This window comes from Euleptes europaea, chromosome 5 (genome assembly GCF_029931775.1).
Source record: "Euleptes europaea isolate rEulEur1 chromosome 5, rEulEur1.hap1, whole genome shotgun sequence".
Lineage (NCBI taxonomy): Eukaryota > Metazoa > Chordata > Lepidosauria > Squamata > Sphaerodactylidae > Euleptes > Euleptes europaea.
In genome coordinates, this window is record NC_079316.1 from 114182605 (window position 1) to 114204722 (window position 22118).

General features: G+C 50.5%; 1 protein-coding gene across 1 annotated transcript; it reads left to right on the forward strand.

The window, feature by feature from the left end:
* The first annotated feature begins 2 nt into the window (after positions 1-2).
* HIF1AN (hypoxia inducible factor 1 subunit alpha inhibitor) lies at positions 3-15230 on the forward strand. Its single transcript, XM_056850556.1, has 8 exons — positions 3-188; positions 1562-1812; positions 5068-5216; positions 7174-7319; positions 9174-9280; positions 11272-11335; positions 12536-12646; positions 15186-15230. Exons 1-8 carry the CDS (start codon positions 3-5, stop codon positions 15228-15230), a joined length of 1059 nt encoding a protein of 352 aa, XP_056706534.1.
* The last annotated feature ends 6888 nt before the right edge of the window (positions 15231-22118 follow it).

The following is a 22118-nucleotide window of genomic DNA, read 5'->3' on the forward strand; positions in this document are numbered from 1 at the left end:
CGATGGCGGAGGCCTCCCCGTCCTGCTCCTCCTCCGCCTCCCCGTCGCCGCCGCCTCCCGGGGCTCCGGCGGCGGGCGGCGAGGGCGGCTGGAGCGAGGCCCAGTTCCGGCGCTACAGCTTCGAGACGCGGCCCATCCCCCGCCTGCCCCACGGCGACCCCCGCGCGGAGGAGCTCCTGGAGAACGAGGTGGGGCCCCGGCCAGGCCGGAGGGCTTTGTGGGGGGGGGGAAGCCTGTGGTCAGCCCGGGTGGCCGGAACCCCCCCTGCCCCCCCACCTCCATCATGCACTGCCCTGGGTTGCCAGCCTCCAGGTGGGGCCTGGAGATCTGCAATGAGAGGAGAGCAGAGTCGTAAGGCTGCCAACCTCCAGGCAGTGGCTGGAGACACCCCCCCCCCCCCGCTATTGCAACGGATCTCCAGGTGACCGAGATTGGTCCCCCTGGAGGAAGTGGCCGCTCTGGCAATTGGACTCTATGGCATTGAAGCCCCTCTCCTCTCCAAACCCCGCCCTCCTCAGGCCCCGCCCCCAAAATCTCCAGGTGTTTCCCAGTTGGCAACCCTAAAAACCCATGAAGGGTGGCAATCCTACCAGATCCCCTGGACAAAAGGGCTCCTCTGGAGGGTAACATTAGACCCCACTGAGGACCCGCCCCCCCCCAAAAAACCTCCAGGGATTTCCCAGCCAATGCTGGGCAATTCTACCCTGTCCTTTCCTTAAGCAGTAGAAAAAGAGCAAGAGTCCAGTAGCTCCTTCAAGACTAACACAATTCCTGGCTTTCGTGCTGAATTGTAACTAATAATAAAGCTCAGGATAATGCATTCTCCTGGATTGGATAGAGACTTGGGATTCCTGTCTCATCGCCAGTGCTGATTTCTCCACGCCTACCACCCCTCTGCATATCAAGCCTAATCTGATCACGCCTGCTGATGTCATTTACCTACTATTGACCTTTACATGCTATTGCGATTGGGTGTCTGAATTCACTCTTCGCTCCTTAAGGACAGATGGACTCACATTCTAGCCGTATCTGAAGAAGTGAGCTGCAACTCACGAAAGCTCACTCCCTGCCAGAAATTTTGTAGCCTCAGATGCTGCTGGACTCTGCTCTTTTTTACTTTCCTTAAGAAGCTCTGGGAGGAATTACTGCACACACACCCCTATGTTCCTCCTGTTTTTTTGGATTTCACTGTGGATCTGTGTGGCTACTTGAAGAACGTAGAGGCAAAATTGTGTTTCATTCTAACGTCTTAAGGAGCACCCTTAGGGGACTGTATGTCACAACAAGCACAGCTTGACCATTAAACAGGACAATATTTTCTTTTTGGTTTTCTGGAATCCTGTGTTCTCCAGACCCTGCTGACGTCGGTGCTGTTGGGAGTCAGGGCTCTGAAAAGTTGCTTGGTTGTTCTGTACTGTGGATGTCTGTTGAATTCCTTTTGCTTGTTCATCCCCATTTTCCTTCTGTGGAATAAACAAACCGGGGTGTTTGCACGTGAGAGTCAAATCCCCCCCCCCCCCGCTGTCTCAGGATCTTGAATTGCCTTCTGTTTTTCCCACAGGAGCCCGTGGTGCTGACAGGTACAAATCTGGTGTATCCTGCCCTGAAATGGGATCTGGACTACCTCCAGGAGAACATCGGCAGTGGAGACTTCTCCGTCTACAGGGCCAGCACTCACAAGTTCTTGTATTACGATGAGAAAAAGATGGCCAATTTTAAGAACTTCAAGCCCAAGTCAAGCAGGGAAGAGATGAAATTCAGCGAGTTTGTGGAGCAGCTCCAGGAAATTCAGCAGCGGGGAAGCGGAGAACGGTAGTGCACCGGGGGTGGGGAGGGTGATATGTGTGGCCCTCTCTGTGCAGATTTGTAAAATGCAAATATGCACTGGAAAACTCAGTTATGGATCTTTTGCTTTCTTGCTCAAGTGTAAACCACTTTAAGAAGCTGATGCCCTAAACAGTCTGGGACCATTGTATCTGCGGGACCACCTCTCCCGATCCACCCCCGCCCCCCCGAGAGCATTACGCTCATCTGAAAATAGCTATCTGGTAGTTTCTGGCCCCAGAACCATCTGGCTGTCCAGGGCCAGGGCTTGTTGGGTCTTGGCCCCAGCCTGGTGGAACTCTCAAATGAGACTTGTGCCATGCGGGACTTGGCTCAGTTCTGCAGGGTGTGTAAGACAGAGATGTTCCGCCAGGCATACGGTTGAGGTCAGTGATGGTTATGGCGACTAGCTGGCCTTCCGCCCCTTCTTTCCCTTCTTTTTCCTTCCCTTCCTTTCCCATGCTTTAGGTCTCCCCATCCCTCATTGCCCTCTGGGCCTTGGGCCTGTAAGTCTCCTGGGTGGTTATTGGCCTTTTTTGAGTGTCATCCTTGGGCCAGAGTCCCTGTTGAGGACAACTGGGTGGGCCGGAAAGAACACAGATGAAGCTGCCTTATGCTGAACCAGACCCCCCCCCTCAGTCCATTGAAATCAGTATTGTCCGCTCAGACCGGCAGCAGCTCTCCAGGGTCTCAGATAGAGATCTTTCACATCACATTCTTGCCTAGTCTCTTTAACTCAGGGATGGGGAACGTCTGGCCCGGGGGCCATAAATGGCTCCCGGGGACATTTTCAGTGGCCCTCGGGAGCTCCAGGGCCCTGCCATAGAAACAAGGCGCAGCAGGGCGGCTTCAGGAACAGTTTTGGGGAGGGCCCTGGAGCTCTCGAGGGCCACTGAAAATGTTAATCGAGTGGAGGGGGGAGGGAGAAAGACGATTCCCCCAAGGCTGCCCCTTCAGCCGCGGTGTGCAGGAACCCCGCGGCACACTTAAAAAACCCTTCTCACCGCCTCAGCTCCTGAGCAGCAAGAGGGTTTTTAAAGTGTGCCGTGGTGTTCCTGCACGCTGCGGTGGCGCGCGCAACCCCACGCAACCGGGCTTCAATCTTCCCGCCTCCCCGCCCCCAGAGTCGCCTAATCGGCTCCTGTGCGGATGCTCCGTCGCCGGGACTGGCTGGCTTCTTCTTCTCTTCTCCCCCCTCCCTCTCACCACTCAACAGCTGACAGGTGGCGAGAGGCGGGGGAGAAGAAGCCAGCCATTCCTGGGGCAGAGCATCCGCACGGGACCGATTAGGAAACTCTGGGGGCGGGGTGGGGAAGCGGGAAGGTTGAAGCCCGGTTGCGCGCGCCACTGTGTGTGTGGGGGGGGAGGCTTTTCTCTCTCCCTCTTTTTCTGTCACTCCTTTCTCTCCCTCTCTTTCTCCCCTTTTCTGTCTCTTTCTTTGTCTGTCTCCCTCCGTCCTTTTCTTTTTCTCTGTCATTTTCTTTCTCCCCCCACTCCATTTTTCTTTCTTTCTCTCTCTCCCTCCCCCTCCCTCCCTCCATTTATGCATGGGAGGTTTTGCCTTAGATTTGCCACTCTCTAGACTAGATGCACATTTTCCCGATCTGAATTCTCAAAACTCAACAATAAGCCCCCATGCAGAGTTTTGCATCCAGAGAGCAGCAAATTCAAGGCAAAACCTCCCATGCATAAATGGCCTTTCTTTCTTTCACCCCAAAAACCTCCCTACCCTCTCCACCCCGCCCCCCGCCGGGAGATCTACAACCGGTATGGCCCCCGAATGATGTGATAAATATGCAAATGGCCCTTGGCAGAAAAAAGGTTCCCCATCCCTGCTTTAACTGGAGATGCCGGGGATTGAACCTGGGACCTTCTGCATGCTAAGCAGATGCTCTGCTACTGAGCCATGGCCCCTCCCTTTTCTGTGAAGGAGGGATAGAGAGCAGGGTAGAAGTTTAATAAATAATAATTATTATTGTTATAGGAGCTGGGTGTGGAGTTGAGGGGCCATCTGTGTTTTAGAATAGGTGTATAGTTTTTAAAGTTCTCACCTATATGTTTTGTTATATATGGTATATTCTATTTGTTATGTTGGAAGCCGCCCTGAGCCCAGCTGTGCTGGGGAGGATGGGGTATAAATCGAATGAATGAATGAACACATGAATGGTGTTTCCAAGGTTTTAGATGTATGTGCAAGAGGGTGTGTTAATTTTGATTGAAAGCATTTGTGCTCTACCTCATTTGATGCAGCTTCCAACAAAATATGTTGACAGTGACACAAAAAGAAATAACAAGAAAACACAAATTAAAAGATGACAGCGTCACAGACATCCTCTAAAAGGGTTTAATAAAGCAGCAGAATTGCACGGTCCCCCTCGTCGGCCAGCAGCTGTTCGAATGTTTTTGCATCCTTTCTGATTAGGCTGCAAGAATGGGCCTACTTCACACTGTGTTGTGGTGGTTGCTCCTTAACTTTGAATCAATCGCAAGAGCAGTTCTGCTCCTTCCACAGATGTCCTTCCCTTACATGGGGCGGGCATATGGGGCAGAGTCTGCTCTGCAGCACGGAGGCAGTGCCTGGGCTGATTTGGGAAAGCAGGCTCTGTAAAGGCCCAAACCTGGTGTGGAGGTCATAAGAACATAAGGAAAGCCCTGCTGGATCAGACCCAGGCCCATCAAGTCCAGCAGTCTGTTCACACCAGGTGCCTCTAGGAAGCCCACAAACAGGATGGCTGAAGCAGCATTATCCTGCCTGTGTTCCACAGCACCTAATAGAATAGGCATTCTCCTCTGATTCTGGAGAGAATAGGGATGCATCATGACTAGCATCCATTTTAACTAGTAGCCATAAATACCCCTCTCCTCCATGAGGACATGGTCCACTCCCCTCTTAAAGCCTTCCAAGTTGGCAGCCATCACCACCTCCTGGGGCAGGGAGTTCCACAATTCAACTATGCGTCGTATGTGGTGGTCTGTGTGTGTCAGTGCCCAAGTATCATATGCACATTTGTGGTGTTTGGTTTTCTGTAAAGACTGCTTGTCAATTTAAACTGACCGTGTTGCTCCCAGGATAATCCTTTTTCTGGACTCTGCAATGCCAACCTCCTGCCGAACCGTTCCGTGCTTCTCACGTTTGTACAAAAGACCATGTCCTCCATGCAGAGGTCAACATGGTGAATGAGATCTTTCTAAGCAAGGGATGTTTATTTTTCCCCTTCCCCCCCCCCCCCCCGGGATATGCAGCCTGTATCTGCAGCAGACGCTCAACGACACAGTCGGGAGGAAGATCGTAGTGGATTTCCTGGGCTTCAACTGGAATTGGATTAACAGGCAACAGGTGAAGCGTGGCTGGGGCCAGCTGACATCCAACTTGCTTCTGATAGGCATGGAAGGTAAAAAAAAACTTTGCTTATATATGGACAATTGACTTTGGCCAACTTACAGTGCATTTCTAAGGAGAGTTACTCCAGTCTAATGACTCCCACTGAAATGAATGGGCTTAGACTGGAGTAACTCTCCTTAGGAATGCACTGTTACTGTGCTTTTATTTTGACATCCTTTTGGAACTAGCAGTGTAGATCCGGGGTGTCAAACGTAAGGCCCAGGGGCCAGATCAATACCAGCATCTTTTAAAAAGTAATCTGCTGAACATGCTGTGCAGTTGGGAAAATGTGATCCAGAACCTCTTCAGCCATGGAATAGGCAGCCTGTGGAAGCTGTAGATGATGTCTTCAGCCTTCTCCTCCTGTGAAGAAAGGCAGGCAGTTTATGTGGGAGAAAGGTCTTTTAATTCTCCACACACACACCCCGCCCCTATGAACCGGGAAGGAACAGGAACATTTTCACCTCAGAAGTAGGGGCCAGAGGAAGCGCATCATGGTGGGAGGACACCAGGCTGACTGTAATGGCCAGGCTGATGAGACACTGGCCAGGTGGTGCCCGGCCAGCAAAAGGCCTCTACCGTGGCTGGCCCAGTTGCATGACAAGCCCCATGAAGGCTTCTTGCCAACAAGCCCACCGTAGAAAAGAAAAGCCCAGTCCCAGATTCAAATTATTTATTTATGTATTGGTTTTGTATCCCACCCTTGTCCCTGACCTAAGCCTGGCTCAGGGCGGCTACCAACAAATATTATATACAATAGCATAAACAATAAAATGCAGTACCACAGCATGCATTAAAGTCTAAAAGCAGCAACAATTAAAATGTCAGCAAAATCAAGATGGCAGATTATTGCTGCGGAGTACCACCAGCACATCGTGTCACCAGGTCACCCAGGCCCTCCTCCATATGAAGTTGGTGGTCAGCAACCAAAAAGGAAGGGGAGGTAGGGAGGCCAGCTCTGATGGAAACCGTGGCTGTCCTCAACTATGGGCCTGGCGGAACAACTCCGTTTTGCAGGCCCTGTGGAACTCTCTAAGGTCCTGCAGGGCCCTGATCTCATTTGAGAGGGTGTTCCACCAGGCTGGGGCCAGGGTTGAAAAGCCCTGGCCCTAGTTGAGGACAGCCGAACACTCTTTGGGCCAGGGACCACTAGCAAGTTGTTATTTGAGGAGCGTAATGTCCTCTGGGGTGGGGCGTAAAGTAGTTGTGGCTCAGTGGTAGAGCATCTGTTTGGCATGCAGAAGGTCCTAGGTTCAATCGCCGGCATCTCCAGTTAAAAGGAACTAGGCAAGTAGGTGATGTGAAAGACCCCTGCCTGAGACCCGGGAGAGCCACTGCAGGTCTGAGTAGACAATACTGACTTTGATGGACCTTGATAGTCTGATTCAGTATAAGGCAGCTTCATGTGTTCAAGATGCCTGGCTAATTCATTTGTCAAAGCGGGCAAGGGGGCCGTCCCATGAACTGTTCCGGTGAGAGAGGCCAGTTTTCTGATGCCCTCCTATGGGTTATAGCTTCCCTGTCTCCTTATTCGTTCTGCAGGAACCCAGATGTTGCAGAGACAATGAATAACTGAGTGCCTTATTCAGGTTTTCTCGGGGTGGAACTTGCTGGGAGATTCTGTCACGATAATATGCGCCCTTTAAGTGCAGTGGGGCTTCCATCTTTTGTAGAGATGTGCGTGCGTCATGGTGACTTATAGCACATCTGTGCTGTAGCCTTTATGGTGGTTTGAATTGCTTTAACAATTTAGAGAATGGGGGGCAGGGGGCTGTTGCCTCATGAGGGTGCTAGAAATTCTGGTGGTCCCCCAACACTCTTTCAGTACTTCGACAGGTCCTCCCTAACTGGCCCATTTGGAGCCAGCGTGCTTCTTGTGCCCTCCATATTAATGCAGAGGACGGCCTCTTCAGCAGATTGGACGGCTGTCGCGTGATGACCATCTCCTTTTTTTTCTCCTTGGGCAGGGAATGTGACTCCTGCTCACTATGACGAACAGCAGAACTTCTTTGCCCAGATTAAAGGTTACAAGCGGTGCATCCTCTTTCCACCGGACCAGTTTGAGTGCCTATATCCCTTTCCCGTGCATCACCCGTGCGACAGGCAGAGTCAGGTGAGATGCCTTTGGGCCAAATGGCCTCCACTGCGCAAACAGTTGGAGGAGATGATCTTGGTGCTGGTCATATGGAGGAATCCTCGTATGCCTCACTGTTCTGCCGCTTACGGTGGACTACAGTAGACCCAAAGAAGGGCCACAAGCAAAGCAGGGTCTATTGAGTCCTTATCTTGTGTTATCCTTTACTCTTAGAGGAATCTGGGCTCTAAATGTGGGGGTTGCGTGTTGACGTGCAGCTGTCGTTTAATCCATTTTTAGAATTGTTTGTTGGCTTGTTTAAGAGAGCCAGCATGGTGTAGTGGTTAAGAGCAGTGGATTCTAATCTAGAGAACCGGGTTTGATTCCCCGCTCCTCCACATGAGCGGCAGACTCTATAACCTGGAGAACTGGGTTGATTTCCCCACTCCTCCACGTGAGCGGTAGACTCTAATGTGGAGAACTGGGTTTGATTCCCCACTCCTCCTCATAAACGGCAGACTCTAATCTGGAGAACCGGGTTTGATTCCCCACTCCTCCTCATGAATGGCAGACTCTAATGTGGAGAACCGGGTTCGATTTCCCAGTCCTCCACATGAAGCCTGCTGGGTGACCTTGGCCTAGTCACAGTTCTCTTTGAACTCTCTCAGCCCCACTTACCTCACAAGGTGTCTTGTGGGGAGAGGAAGGAAAGGAGATTGTAAGCTGGTTTGATTCTCCTTAAAAAGTAGAGAAATTCGGCCTATAGAAACAATTTCTTCTCCTCCTTAATGATAGTTACCTATTGACATGAAATATGCTTTTTCCTAAGGTATGGTATTCTCCACCAGGTTCCTGGATGTTTTCCCCTTTCACTTGTAGAAGCCAACTTCTAGCTCTCATGATTAAATATAGAAACTTAGAAACACCAAGGGTCAGAGTGGGACTTGGAGGGGTCAAGAAGGGACCCCCAGTTGCTCATCACAACTTAGCCACAAGTCTTTCTCCCCACTTCTACTAATCAATTGAATTTGTGTTTTAGCACTCAAAATAGGATTATTTGGTCTTGAGAGCTTGAGAAGGTGCAGAAAAGAGCAGTTGGGGCTAGAACAACTGACCTATGAGGAGCAGTTAAAATGCTTAGGCCTGTTCACCTTATAAAGAAGGCGGTTAAGGGGAGACATGATAGAGGTCTATAAAATGCATGGTGTGGCGAGAGTGGACAGGGAGAAGCTTTTCTTCCTCTCATAATACCAGAATGTGGGGTCATCTGCTGATGCGGGAGGGTGACACATTCAGAACAGACGGAAGGAAGTATTTCTTCACACAACGCATAGTTAAATTGTGGAACTCCCTGCCCCAGGATGTGGGGATGGCTGACAACTTGGAAGGCTTTAAGAGGGGAGTGGACACGTTCATGGAGGAGAGGGCTATCCATGGCTGCTAGTCCAAATGGAAACTAGTCGTGCTTCATACCTATTCTCTCTAGTATCAGAGGAGCATGCCTATTATATTAGGTGCTGTGGGACACAGGCAGGATAATGCTGCTGCAGCCGTCTTGTTTGTGGGCTTCCTGGAGGCACCTGGTCGGCTCCTGTGTGAACAGACTGCTGGACTTGATGGACCTTAGTCTGATCCAGCAGGGCTTTTCTTAGGTTCTTATGTTCTTAACTGCCAAACGAAGAACCATTTCCATATTCCATTCTCTGCTTAGTCCATATTGGCTGCTTGACTGCTTTGCCTCTCGCATACAGCAAACCCTGCTGGTTAGGGGCTGGGGCAGGCGTTTCAGTTTCGTTGGAGAATTTGTGGGGGGTGGGTGGGAAGGAGAACGTTCAGGAGAATCCCTGTGGCTTTTTTTTCTCCAGTGACGCCCTCTTCTCTTTTCTCTACTAGGTTGACTTCGATCATCCTGACTATGAGAAATTCCCCAATTTCCAAAACGTGGTGGGCTATGAGACGGTGGTGGGCCCCGGAGATGTTCTGTACATCCCCATGTACTGGTAATCACTGCATACTGAGGAGGGATTAAGTGGTATGGGGAATGGCCTGGTGGCTGCAGGCAGAATCCTGGGCCAGCTTCAGAAAGTGAGATTCTGGGCCGCAGATATTCTCTAAGGTCCAAGTGCTGTTACCATGCATACCTGTGTCCTCCAGGATCAGAGGAGAATGCCTATTATCTTAGGTGCTGTGGAAGGCAGGCAGGATCCTGCTGCAGTTGTCTTGCTTGTGGGCTTCCTGGAGGCACCTGGTTGGCCACTGTGTGAACAGACTGCTGGACTTGATGGGCCTGGGTCTGATCCAGCAGGGCTTCTCTTACGTTCTTAACTTCTCCATGTATTCTCTTATCCTTAAAAGGAAGAGTCGGTGCTTCCTTTCCCCCCAGAGTGTTGTATGCGCAAGGCGCTCTCTGTCCAGAAGAGATCAAACCCAGACATAACTCTTGATGCGTGCTGGACATGGTGGGAGTCTGGCTGGTGTGACGAAGTACATATTGTGGCCCTTTGGGGCTGTGAGGCGAGGGCTTGTCCTTCTGTATCTCATCCTGGCTGTTTGCCACAGGGTATACAGGGAGAGTATCCCTTATCTGGACATCCCATAACTGGACTGATCCGAAAGCCAGACCCTTCAATCCGGCATGCAGGCAGATCTGTGCAGCCTGCTTTCAATGTTTCCTCTCACAAAAATAAAATGTGGTATACAGACTGCATCGTAGGTGGAGACTGAAAGCCGGCCGTTGTTAGTTTGTTTGTTGTTGCTCTTGTTTAACAGCTGATACAGGTATTCTGGCGAGACAGCTACCCCTTTGCTTTCTGAGGGTTCAGTGTACACAAAACTATTAAAAAATATTGCTTAAAATTACAATCAGGCTATGTGTATAAAATGTATATAAAAGATAAATGAATTTGGGTCCCATCCCCGAGCTATCTCATTACGTACCGTATTTTTTGCTCCATAGCACGCATCTGACCATAACACGCCCCCCCCCCCCAGCTGGCCGTCGGGGTGGGGAAAGTTGGCTGGGCGCGCTGGAACGACGCGAGCCGGCTCTGTGCGTCCCACCTGCCTCCCAGCTGGGAGGCGGGCGGGGAAAGCCAGCTCAAGTCGTTCCAGCACGCCCAGCCGGCTCTGCTGGGAGGCGGGCGGGGCGCACAGAGCCGGCTGGGCGCGCTGGAACGGGGCGCACAGAGCCGGCTCGCGTCGTTCCAGCGCGCCCAGCCGGCTCTGTGCGCACATTCGCTCCATAACACACACAGACATTTCCCCTCACTTTTGAGGAGGAAAAAAGTGCGTGTTATGGAGCGAAAAATACGGTATATGCAAAAATTCCAAAATACTTCTGGTCCGGAGCAGTCCAGATAAGGGATACCCACCCTGTAATATAAAACTGGCTACAACTGTTGTAGAATTTTCTTATTCGTTCATACACCGGATGATGATCTAGCTTGAGTAGCCAGCCATCATAAAGTATTTCCCTATTCATCCAAGCTGGTGGAAGGAAGGAGGTTGGAGAGTCAGCATGGTGTAGTGGTTAAGAGTGTTGGGCTGTAATCTGGAGAACCGGGTTTGATTCCCCAGCCTCCACACGAGTGATGGACTCTAATCTGGAGAACTGGGTTGGTTTCCCCTCTCCTACACATGAAGCCAGCTGGACGACCTTGGGCCAGTCACAGCTCTCCTAGAGCTCTCTCAGCCCCACCTACCTCACAGGCTGCCTGTTGGGGGGAGGGGAAGAGAAGGTGATTGAAAGCTGGTTTGAGTCTCCCTTAAGTGGTAGAGAAAGTCGGCATATAAAAACCAGCTCTTCTTCTTCCTTGTGTCCTGTGGCAGAGGAAGTGGAACATGGACTCGCAGATCAGAGTCTGCCACTGCTCCAACACTTACATCGTGGTTCATGTTGAGATTACTTTGGAACTAGAATTGCCAATTTTTGTAAAAAATCAGCAAATAGGAACATAGTCAGCTGTCTCTCCTTTTTTATGTGTCTGTGGAGGTGGCATCACATAGAATCTTTGCTGAACGGAGGAACTACCATTACTGTGAATTTTTGGTACAAGGTAAGCATTTCCTTTGCTTCTGCTTCTGACAGAATAAAGTTTTATGCATGAATTAAATGGGAAGAGGGGGGTGCCCAGCTGCTGGAAGGGGCGCCACTTACATGGGGCGATCTGGCTTCAGCACCCCTGGACCAAAAATACTGCCCCTTCCCTCCCTGCTGAAAGATGTTGCAGGAACCCTAGAGTCAACGTTTGTTCTTTAATCCTGGTTGGGATTAATACTTCTTCTTTTTTTTCCCCCCAGTGTGTTGCTTACATCAGAGAAAATAATACATAGAATCATAGAGTTGGAAGGGACCACCGGGGTCATCTAGTGCAACCCTCTGCACAATGCAGGACATTCACAACTACTTCCCCCCACACCCCCAGTGACCCCCTACTCCATGGCCAAGATGGCCTCTCATATGGCTGTACGTTATCTGTAAATTTCATATTCCAATATTCAGTGAAGAATATCCCAATTCTTTAAAAATCTGTTGGCTGGATTACTCTTTCTTGCTTTCTTAGAATGTTAACTATGTTAATCATAGAATCACAGAGTTGGAAGAAGCCACACAGGCCATCTAGTCCCACCCCCTGCTCAATGCAGGATCAGCCCAAGAGCATCCCTGAGCAGCGTTCGTCCAGCTGCCGCTCATCCCCTTAGTTTTTTTTTTTTTTTGCCTTCCTGTTGTCCCTGAGCTGGGGACGTGAACAGATTGTTATCAAGTGAGTCCTGCCTTTATGCTTAATTAACAAGTTTTTCTTTACCTTGGAAGCATCCTAAAGGTTGAGACCCCCTTTTTTGAGAGTAGGGCCAGTGTGAGCTCTAGCCCTGCGGCAAACCCATAAACAGATTCCAGCAGACGGCAAGTCCACGAAAGCAGTTTTATTGGTTAGAATCGACAGGTTTCAGAAGCCATATTCAAAAGGACACTAGGAAGGGGCAAAGGCAGGGTACATGGCATATATGGAAAAGCAAAAGGAGATAACTGGTAACCCAGGCAACCCCCCTTCCAGAGGCAGGAAGGAGTACTTGGCGATTCCCACAGTATGGGAATCTATGAAGACTAAACACGGGGCATAGACTGGCCTTGGACAGAATAGCACAACAGCACCTGGAAGCAGCACAATCGCACTACCGCATACCATCCTCATGGCCTGCTCCTGACAGCCAGGCATATCCCAGAGAACTGCCAACACCTGTGTTTTTGTTTCCAGGGCGCCCCGACCCCCAAAAGGATTGAGTATCCCCTCAAGGCTCACCAGAAAGTGGCGATAATGAGGAACATCGAGAAGATGCTGGGCGAGGCCCTCGGGAGCCCCCAAGAGGTACAAACCCGGGAGGGGCTGAGAGTCCAGTCTGGGGGCCCTTTCCTGGTTCCTGGGGTGTGTGGGGAGGCTGGGCACTGTGTCAGGGGTGGGGTGGGCGGTTTGGAAATTATGCCGCCACAAAGCGCAGACTGTCGCTTTTAACAAAGTAGAATAAGGCTCTAAGGGTATATTCAGCATTTTGGCCAAGTGGAGAGAGACCCTTTTTGGGCTGTGAAATTTGGTTATCTCCCTTAAAACATCTAAATAGATTAACGGAGCTTGGTGTGAACATCTCCACATCGCGACTTTGAAAACCGGTTCAACTCTTGCTTTGTGGGAAGTGGGAAGGATGCAAAAACCATTAATTGTAAACAGGCAAGTTGCTCTACTTTGAGGAAAGAAAAGAACAAAAAACCAGGAGAGAGAGGTAGCTAGGCTGCCTGTCTTTAAAGGAAGATAAAAAGAACCTGATCGACCCGTGAGACATTAAAACCTACGGGACCGCTTCTCCTGTTATGCCACGCTCCCTTCAGTCATCCTCTGTGGGCCTCTTGCAGGTGTCTGGCCCCAAGATGGCTCAGTTAGCTGCCACCAGGAGAAGGTCCTTCTCAGTTGTGGCCCCTACACCGTGGAGTGCTCCCCCAGGTGACACTTGTGCCCTGCTGGCATGCGAGACCCCAAACAAATAAATCAGAAGTCTGTACCCGAGGTTGTCGCAACAGGCAGGGAACATAAGAACATAAGAAAGGCCTTCTGGATCAGACCGAGGTCTGTCAAATCCAGCAGTCTCTTCACACTGTGGCCAACCAGGAGCCTCCAGGAAGCCCACAAGCAAGACGACTGCAGCAGCAGCATCCTGCCTGTGTTCTAGGGCACCTCAAATAATGGGCATGCTCATAAGAACATAAAGGCCATGCTGGATCAGACCAAGGCCCATCAAGTCCAGCAGTCTGTTCCCACAGTGGTAAACCAGGTGCCTCCAGGAAGCCCACAAGCAAGACGACTGCAGCAGCATTGTCCTGCCTGTGTTCCATAGCACCTCATAGAATAGGCATTCTCCTCTGATCCTGGAGAGAATAGGGATGCATCATGACTAGTATCCATTTTGACTAGTAGCTGTGGATAGTCCCATCCTCCATAAGAACATAAGGAAAGCCCTGCTGGATAAGGCCAAGGCCCATCAAGACCAGCAGTCTGTTCACACAGTGACCAACCAGGTGCCTCCAGGAAGCCCACAAGCAAGACGGCTGCAGCAGTATTATCCTGCCTGCCTACCACAGCACCTCATATAATAGGCCTGCTCCTCTGATCCTAGAAAGAATAGGGATGCATCATGACTAGTATTCATTTTGACCAGTAGCCATGGATAGCCTTCTCCTCCATGAACATATCCACTCCCCTCTTAAAGTCTTCCTAGTCGGCAGCCATCACCATGTCCTGGGGCATGGAGTTCCACAAGTGCTCTAGGCGGGCGTGGTTTTTAATGGTGGTTGTCTCACAACCACTCTGGGGAAGGTGGGATCTCGGTTCCTTGGCCTCTGTAGAGGGGGAGGCGGCCTGAGAAGTGCCATAGCCCTCTGCTTCACGGACAGAACGTGGCTGTGGAGGTTCGCTTGTGGCGTTATGGCCGGCCTGGTCAACACTTGCAGGGATAACAGCCTCAGATGCCGCTTCATCCAAGCGCATTCTACAGCTCGTCTTCAGGGGCTTCTTACAGACTCAGCTAGATTCAACTCAGGATGTGTTCCCTTTCCCTTCCTTCATTTGTAACTCCATGTGCCCTGAGCAAATTTAGCAAATGGGCAGACACATTCTGGACATAACGTTCCACACTGGGTTCCCCTGTTTTCTGATTCAGATACTTGTTTGGGAGAAGGAAAGAAACATTCATCCCTTGTCATTAGAGAACTGTTCAGCTTGCAGGTTTCAGGAAAGCTGAAAATGATTTATTGTTCATCTTACTTTAGGAAGAAGAAGAAGAGTTGGTTTTTATATGCCGACTTTCTCTACCTTTTAAGGAAGAATCAAAGTGGCTTACACTCGCCTTCCCTCCCCCACCCCCAAAAAAGACACCCTGTGAGGCAGGTGGGGCTGAGAGAGCTTGGAGAGAACTGTGACTAGCCCAAGGTCACCCAGCTGGCTTCATGTGGAGGAGTGGGGAAACCAACCCGGTTCTCCAGATTAGAGTCTGCTGCTCTTAACCACGACACCACGCTGGCTCTGTTTGGAAAAGAGACCGCTTGTGCCTGTTGACAGATGAAGCTTATGTATGGTTGGCGAGAGAAGCGTGGAAGCATTCTGTCCGTCCACAGGACACAGGCAGATTAGATATGGGTGATAGGGGAATTGGTGGGGCCGTTAAGCAGGGCTGTTATATTTTAGGTGAAGAGCCTTGGCCAGAATGCCGAATTCTGAATCCCAAACTTATTTTCCTTGATCGGGTTATGACTGTGGAAATGTTCAGCCCGGAGCCTACGGTTTGCAGGCTTTGTCGAGGCATCGTTTCTCCTGTTTGTAACGGGCGCGTGTTTGTGTTTCCTTTCTGGCTTTCATACAGGTGGGTCCCTTGCTGAACATGATGCTTAAGGGCCGATACGACTAGTCCTCAGCTGCTGCGTTGGCGGATGTTGGAGCTGCTTGATGGACACGTTGTGGAAAATCTGAGCGCTAGAATTGCACGCAGCACTTAAAAACTACCAGGGCCCTGTCCCGGCTCTGCCACACTCCACACCAGTACAGGGAAAAACCAGCACCCCAAAACCATAGCACTCCCCCCCCGGCTTCAACAGGCCTCCTGGGAGAAATCCCGACTCAATAACTCTGCGTCCCCTGCCTGCCTGATATACAGAGCTTGGCTCCTGGCACTTGACTAACTTTGAAAGCATTATAAAACAGTCTGGGGAGGAGGCGAAGTCCCGGCTGCTCTTTGTCAGGCTCTGGAATCCATGCTGCTGTTTGAGAGCGCCACGTTCCCTCAGGGCGGTCGCGCTGCTTCCCAGCTTGGAACCAAAAACCATTCAAAGCAGGAGGGAGCCCTCGGCCATGTCGTCCTCTGGTATCGATGGCTTTCTTGTTCTCTGGGTGGCAGAAACAAACGTGTGACGGCACTCGCGTGTGAGGAGCAGCTGGACAGGGCGATTGGCTCTTCCTTCCACACCTCAGCATCGGACATCTTCCTGAAAAGCTGCCACCCTCCCCCCCCCGCCGGTTGTTTCTTCACTCCGATTCTGCCTTTCTGTTTGTGACCGAAGTGAGCTTCTCATTGATGGCGCAGCCTCCACGTTGGGTTAACCTTGGAAACAATCTTTGCAGGGCCCCGCCAGGCCAAGGCGCATGCAGGTAGCTTCCCTTTCTGGAGCCAGGAGGCCTTTCCTTCGGGTGAGCTGTGGCGTGGTAGTACGGCCCTGTGTTTCTGCAGTAATACCTGCTTCCTTGCAGTCCCATGGAAGCGTTAGTTTGGTTGAACCATCAAACTTCTGTGTGTTGGATGAAGCGAGGGATAGGTTGGGGTGGAAAAAGGAGAGTGACGAAGCTGCAGTTTGTGGGGGAATCCTGCCTCCCTCCCTCTCGCGTGCTCCCTTGCCTCGAGGTGGAAATGGGCATGTGGATGTCGCTTCTTCAGGTGTCTTCTCCGGAGTAGGGTGCTGGGTCTCCCAGTGGGCCAGCCTGAATGGCTTTGTTCTTTGGCATCTTTGGTGGCATGGAGAGTTTTGAGGAGCTGTCACTGGAGAACTTCTGTCCACCCCTGTCCGCGATCTCTCTTGTGCTGGGGCAGGCCGTTCTATGCATTGCGCATGAAGAAGCCAAAGAACTGCTGAGGGAAGCCGGGGTGGGTGGGTATCGTTTTGGATTCTGCTCGGGCCGGGGGAGTGTCTCGCAGTGTGAACCCCGAGAGCCGTGGAGTTTTGTTACAAGCCGGGATTGCTGGTTGAGTTCACCCCACAGTCCGCAGGGAGACACCGGTCGCTCTGCATTCTTGCCCTCGGGGAGGAAAAGGGGGGCAGCTTCCGAAGAGCGAAGAGCGACCTCGGAGCAGGAGAAAACTGCCTGCCTTGGGCCGGAAGCAGAAGTGTGCTGTCCGGGACTGGGGGTGTTGGGGGGCTGCACGGAAGAAAGAGGGGAGGACTTACGTGCGACCTTCAAATCCCTTTTGTTTCTTTTTTTGCCAAAGGTGTAACTTGAACGTTTCTAAAGAGGTGTTTTTGTTTTTAATTATTGTTTTGTTGCACTTGACCGGCCGACGCAGGAGCCTCTCTTCGATGCACTGACGGACTGATTGCGTTCCTGTCTCCATTTTTTGGTTTTTGTTTTGTGTGTGTGTGTTTTCTCCCGGTGCTTTCAATGCCTTGCTGTGGTGTTGAGGGAAACCGTGTGTGTTTACTCCGTGATGAGAATGTGTGTGAACATGCGGGAAATGCAGAGTACCTTTTGAAGTGTAGTTCTTGAAATACAGCCATTGTTGAACAACAGAAGTCTGACCTTTCTTTCTCCCCCCACCCTGTTACTTCTCTTCCTCTAATAGAGAATTTGGATCTGGGCCACCTGCAGGAAAGGAATTCAGCAGGAAGGCCCCAGTGGAGGCCTGCCCTGTAGTGTAGTGCCAGCGAGATGCAGCGTGATATAGTGGTTAAGAGTGGCAGACTCCAATCTGAAGAACTGGGTTCGATTCCCCACTCCTCCACATGAAACCTGCTGGGTGACCTGGGAGTAGTCACAGTCCTCTCTGAACTTTCTCAGCCCCACCCACCTCACAAGGTGTCTGTTGTGGGAAGGGGAAGGGAAGGCGATTGTAAGCCGCTTTGAGACTCCTTGAAAGTAGAGAAAAGCAGGGTATGAAATGCTTTCGACTAATCATTAAGAAGAACTTCCTGACAGAGCGGTTCCTCAGTGGAACAGGCTTCCTCGGGAGGTGGCGAGCTCTCCTTTGGAGGTTTTGAAGCAGAGGCTAGATAGCAGCAATGCTGATTCCGTGACCTGAGAGGGAGGGCAGGAAGGGTTGCGTCACAGTGCTCAACTATCGGGGGGGGGGCCTTTCTTGCATGCCCAGGGGACTGCCGATCGCCACTTTGGGGTCAGGAAACAATTTTCCTCCAGGCCAGATTGGTCAGGGATCCTGGAGGGTTTTTCCCCCATCTTCTGGGCATAGAATGGGGGGGGGGTGTCACTGGGGGTGTGGAGGGAGAGGTGGTTTTGAATTTCATACATTGTGCAAGGGGTTGGACTAGATGATCCGGCGGTCCCTTCCAACTCTGTGATTCTAAGGACTACTTGTAGAGAACATTCATCGGAGTCCCTCCTGGGATGGAGCGAGAGACAGTCCGTAGCAGTCGTCTCTCTTAAGCAGCGGCCCCAGAGCCACCGAAGAAGAGAACTCGTCCAGAGAAGATTGAAGAGCCAGGCAATTGAATTTCCCCCCTCTTTTTCCACAGAGGAATCATACCTGACTCCTAGTGCCTCGTGCTGGAAATTTGGGCTCAGCTCGGAGTTGACGGTGTCCAGACCTGGAGGCCCTGCTGTGTTGAGACCCGCTCCTAGGGGGGCAGGTCCCTGCGTGAGAGGGGTGGAGGAGGGAGAGCGGAAGCTCTCAGACCTCCAAGCCCTACGTTGAAGCCAAAGCTCTAGTTACTGCCTCCCAAAGTCAAATATTTGTTGCGAGCAGAGGATTAATTGGCGGGGGTGGGGGGAGCCGTCGCCAGCTCTCAGAGAATAACAGGAACAGATGCCCGTACGCCTTGGGGAGAAACAGCTTTCTTCTACAAATCAGGGCTTTAAATTACGAGGCTTTTACTGATGCCAACAGTTGTGGGAAGTCATCTGCGCTCATTTGCGTAATGGCTTCCTGTCACTGCTGATTAGACAGAGGATGAAAGAAAAGAAATTTGACAATGGGGAATGAGTGATCATTAATCAGAAACTTGGTTAGGGGAAAGAATAGCCCCACAGACAACGGAGAATGGCCACCCTCGCGCCCCCAACTAGTCAATGCCAGCTTTTGAGAGTGGAGAGGGTCTACTCGACAACCTATTCAGGATTGCTTGACCGAGAGCACTGCAGACCGAGGTGGGCTTCAGGGAGTTTCCTTGCTAGCCTCTGAAAATTCAAGGAAAGGTGGATTCCGTCTGTTCCCGGCAAACCTTCCTCAAATGAAAGCCATCGCCTGGGCTCCAAAGAAGCATGGAGGCTCTTGCAGGGCGGCTCTTCTCACACTTTCTATCCTGCACTTTCCCCTCCCTCCAAAAGGTCACATCATAAAATGCTTTTGAAACCTGCCTAAATCTCAGGTCGCTATAAGTTAAGATGGTTGGGGTGGCTGCTTGAGAGAAACTATCCACCTTGGGCAGACGGCAAAGGTTCTCCAGACCCTTTGCAATAAAAGGTGGATTGATATTCCAGTATTCGGATTCATTCAGGGACATTTCCTGAGTGCCAAGAGCACTGGAAAGCTATAACCAAACATGACAGGTTTTTACAAAGTGTAAGGCTAAGTCAGTTGTACAGTCACCGGTGGTACCCAGACTTGCCTTCCATGGAAGGGGCCTACAGGAATGTGGAAAAACAAGAGGCTGCTCAAAGAATGAATTGCTCCTATGTTCTCTGGTTTTTTGCTCGCACCTGCTTACCGTGTGTCCTGACATTTTAACTCTCCTCCGTGGACATGTCCACTCCCTTCTTCAAGCCTTCCAAGTTGGCAGCCATCCCCTCATCCTTGGGCAGGGAGTTCCACAATTTAACTATGTGTTGAATAGATTTAGATGGATATATTTTGTGCACGGATATCAGCTTCTCAACATCAGGCTGAAAAGTACTAAGAAGTCTCCATGTTCAGTAATGTGCAGTCTGTTTCTTTGTTTGGAAAGAAGCTGGGGGACCGTGCTGAAGCCTCGCTCTACTAAGTAGGATGTTGGGAAGGCAATAATGCACGTCTGCGCTATGTTGTACAATGCAGGGTACCGTTCAGAAACAGTTTTCTGTAACCAGAAGCCTTGATATGGTTTTTTGAACTTTGGCCATAGCTCAGTGTCATTTTGGAGTGAAATCAGTTCTTCCTCCAGGGTTCCTGTTCCCCCATTGCTGAAATGTAGGAATGGATTGATCAGCCAATCTGGTATTTGAAGCAACAGAAAAGATCCTGAAATCTGTCAGACGTGTCTCTATGCAGCTCATCCAGGCGAGCACAAGACAATTGAAGGTACTGCGACTAACACGAAGATAGTACGGATCACAGACATGACACACCAACATGGACACACCCTTGAATGTCCATTCACCAATACCACTATGGTTGCCAACCTCCAGGTGGTGGCTGGAGATCTCCCACTATTACAGCTGATCTCCAGGTGACAGAGATCAGTCCCCCCAGAGAAAATGGCTGCTTTGGAAGGTGTAATCTGTGGCATTGAAGTCCCTTCCCCAAACTCTGCCCTCCTCAGGCTCCACCCCCAAAATCTCCAGGTATTTCCCAACCTGGAGCTTCCAACCCTAACTCCAGCAGATTACATACTTCAACCTTTTATGCATGGCTGTTTCCCTCGTGGTCACCCCTCCGATGACTTCAAGTCTGTGTTTTGGTTATGCCTGCCATTTCCAACCGTCAGAGTCTCCCTGCTCATTTCTGTTTGTTTTGTCCGCATTTTCAAATTCATGATAAAACAGGTCCCTGAAAATGTGGGCAAAACGTGGGGAAACGGGCAGGGAGACTGACGGTGGGAAACGGCATGAATAATCAGAAGTCAGAGGGGAGACAGCGAGGGAAACAGCCATGCATAAAAGGCCTTCTTGTAATGCACGACACAGTCTTTGAACATGTGTGGCTAAGGTTGCCAGCTCCTGGTTGGGAAATTCCTGGAGATTTTTGGGGCGGAGCCTGAGGAGGGAGGGGCTTGGGGAGGGACTTCAATGCCATAGAGTGCAATTGCCAAAACGGCCATTTTCTCCAGGTGAACTGATCTCTGCCGTCGGGAGATCAGCTGTAATAGCTGGAGAATAGCTACTACCTGGAGTTTGGCAACCCTGTGTGCAGCCTTCTTGCCTTTGGAGTTCTTTTTGGAAATGCTGCCCTTCCTCTGAGAGAACCCATTCCTCCTGTGGTAATTCTTAGGGGCAGGGTTGGTAGGGGAGAGAGATACAGGTTGGACTATTTGTAGATATGGTTATAGTAGGTTGGACTTCCATGGATCTGTTCTGCTGGCTCAGCTGCATGAGCATTGACACACAAGTTTGCCAGATGAAAACATATACTTATGACGAGTGCTGGTGATGCCTCGCCAGCTCTGTTTCTGTGTTTGGGTAGGTTGCAGCTCGCATGCTGTGGGACACTAGCTCAGTGGCAGAGCATCTGCTTGGCATGCAGAAGGTCCCAGGTTCAATCCCCTGGAGAGCCACTGCTGGTCTGAGTAGACAGTACTGACTTTGATGGGCCAAGGGTTGATTCAGTATAAGGCAGCTTCATGTGTTCATAGTGTGCCTGGTAGAAGGGACTACCTCCCTACGTTCTGTTAAAAGATTAGCAACTCTGCTCCACACACCCTGCAGCATCAGTCCAGAAATATACAAATTAAATTCCATTAAAACAGGGCTTGATCACCACCTTGGGGTCAGGAAGCAATATGGCTCCAGGCCAGATTGGCCAGGGATCCTGGAGAAGTTTCCCTCCCCATCTTGGAGGTCACAGGGTGCATGTGATGGGGGGGGGAGTTGTGATATTTCCTGCATTGTGCAGGGAGTTGGACTAGATGGCCCTGGTGGTCCCTTCCAACTCTGTGATTCTACGATTCTATGAAATCCCAGGCTCCAGGTCTCCAAGACACCTAGAAAATTCATTGTGATGCCTGCTATATTTATCAATTATTTCTTTGTAGTGCCTCTCAGTGACCGGCAAGAGAAGTACCAACTTAAAATTTCACATCAGAATATATTGTTTTGCTGCATGGCGAGTTAGAAACAGCACGGGCACAAAGGTCTTTCTCAACGTTTGTCCGCATGTTAACTTTACACCATTCAGTTGTGGTAGATGGATTCATTTCTCAACCAGTTGATTTCCTAGACAGGCTCAAATATTCAATATTCAATTAAGCAGAGTTTTAAAAGTAATAAGTGATGAGAAACTGGGGAGAAGTTGGGTTAGGGTTAGATGTTATTTTAGTTATGGTGATGACAACCAGGGTACCTTGGGTTGCCAACTCTGGGTTGAGAAATTCCTGGAGATTTTGGGAGTGGAGTCTGGAGATTGGTGGGGTTTGGGAAAGGGAGGGACCTCAGCAGGTACACTTCCACAGAGCGGCTGTTTTCTCCCGGGGAACTGATCTCTGTAGTCTGGAGATCTCTTGTAATTCCAGGAGATCTCCAGGCCCCACCTGGAGGCTGGCAACCATAAGGGTAACCTATATTTATTTATATATTACAACTATTTTATTATAGCTTTATTGAAATTATGAGAACTTGTAAAGAGTTTAGGATTAGGTTTTGTGGCAGCAGTAAGTAGAAAACATGG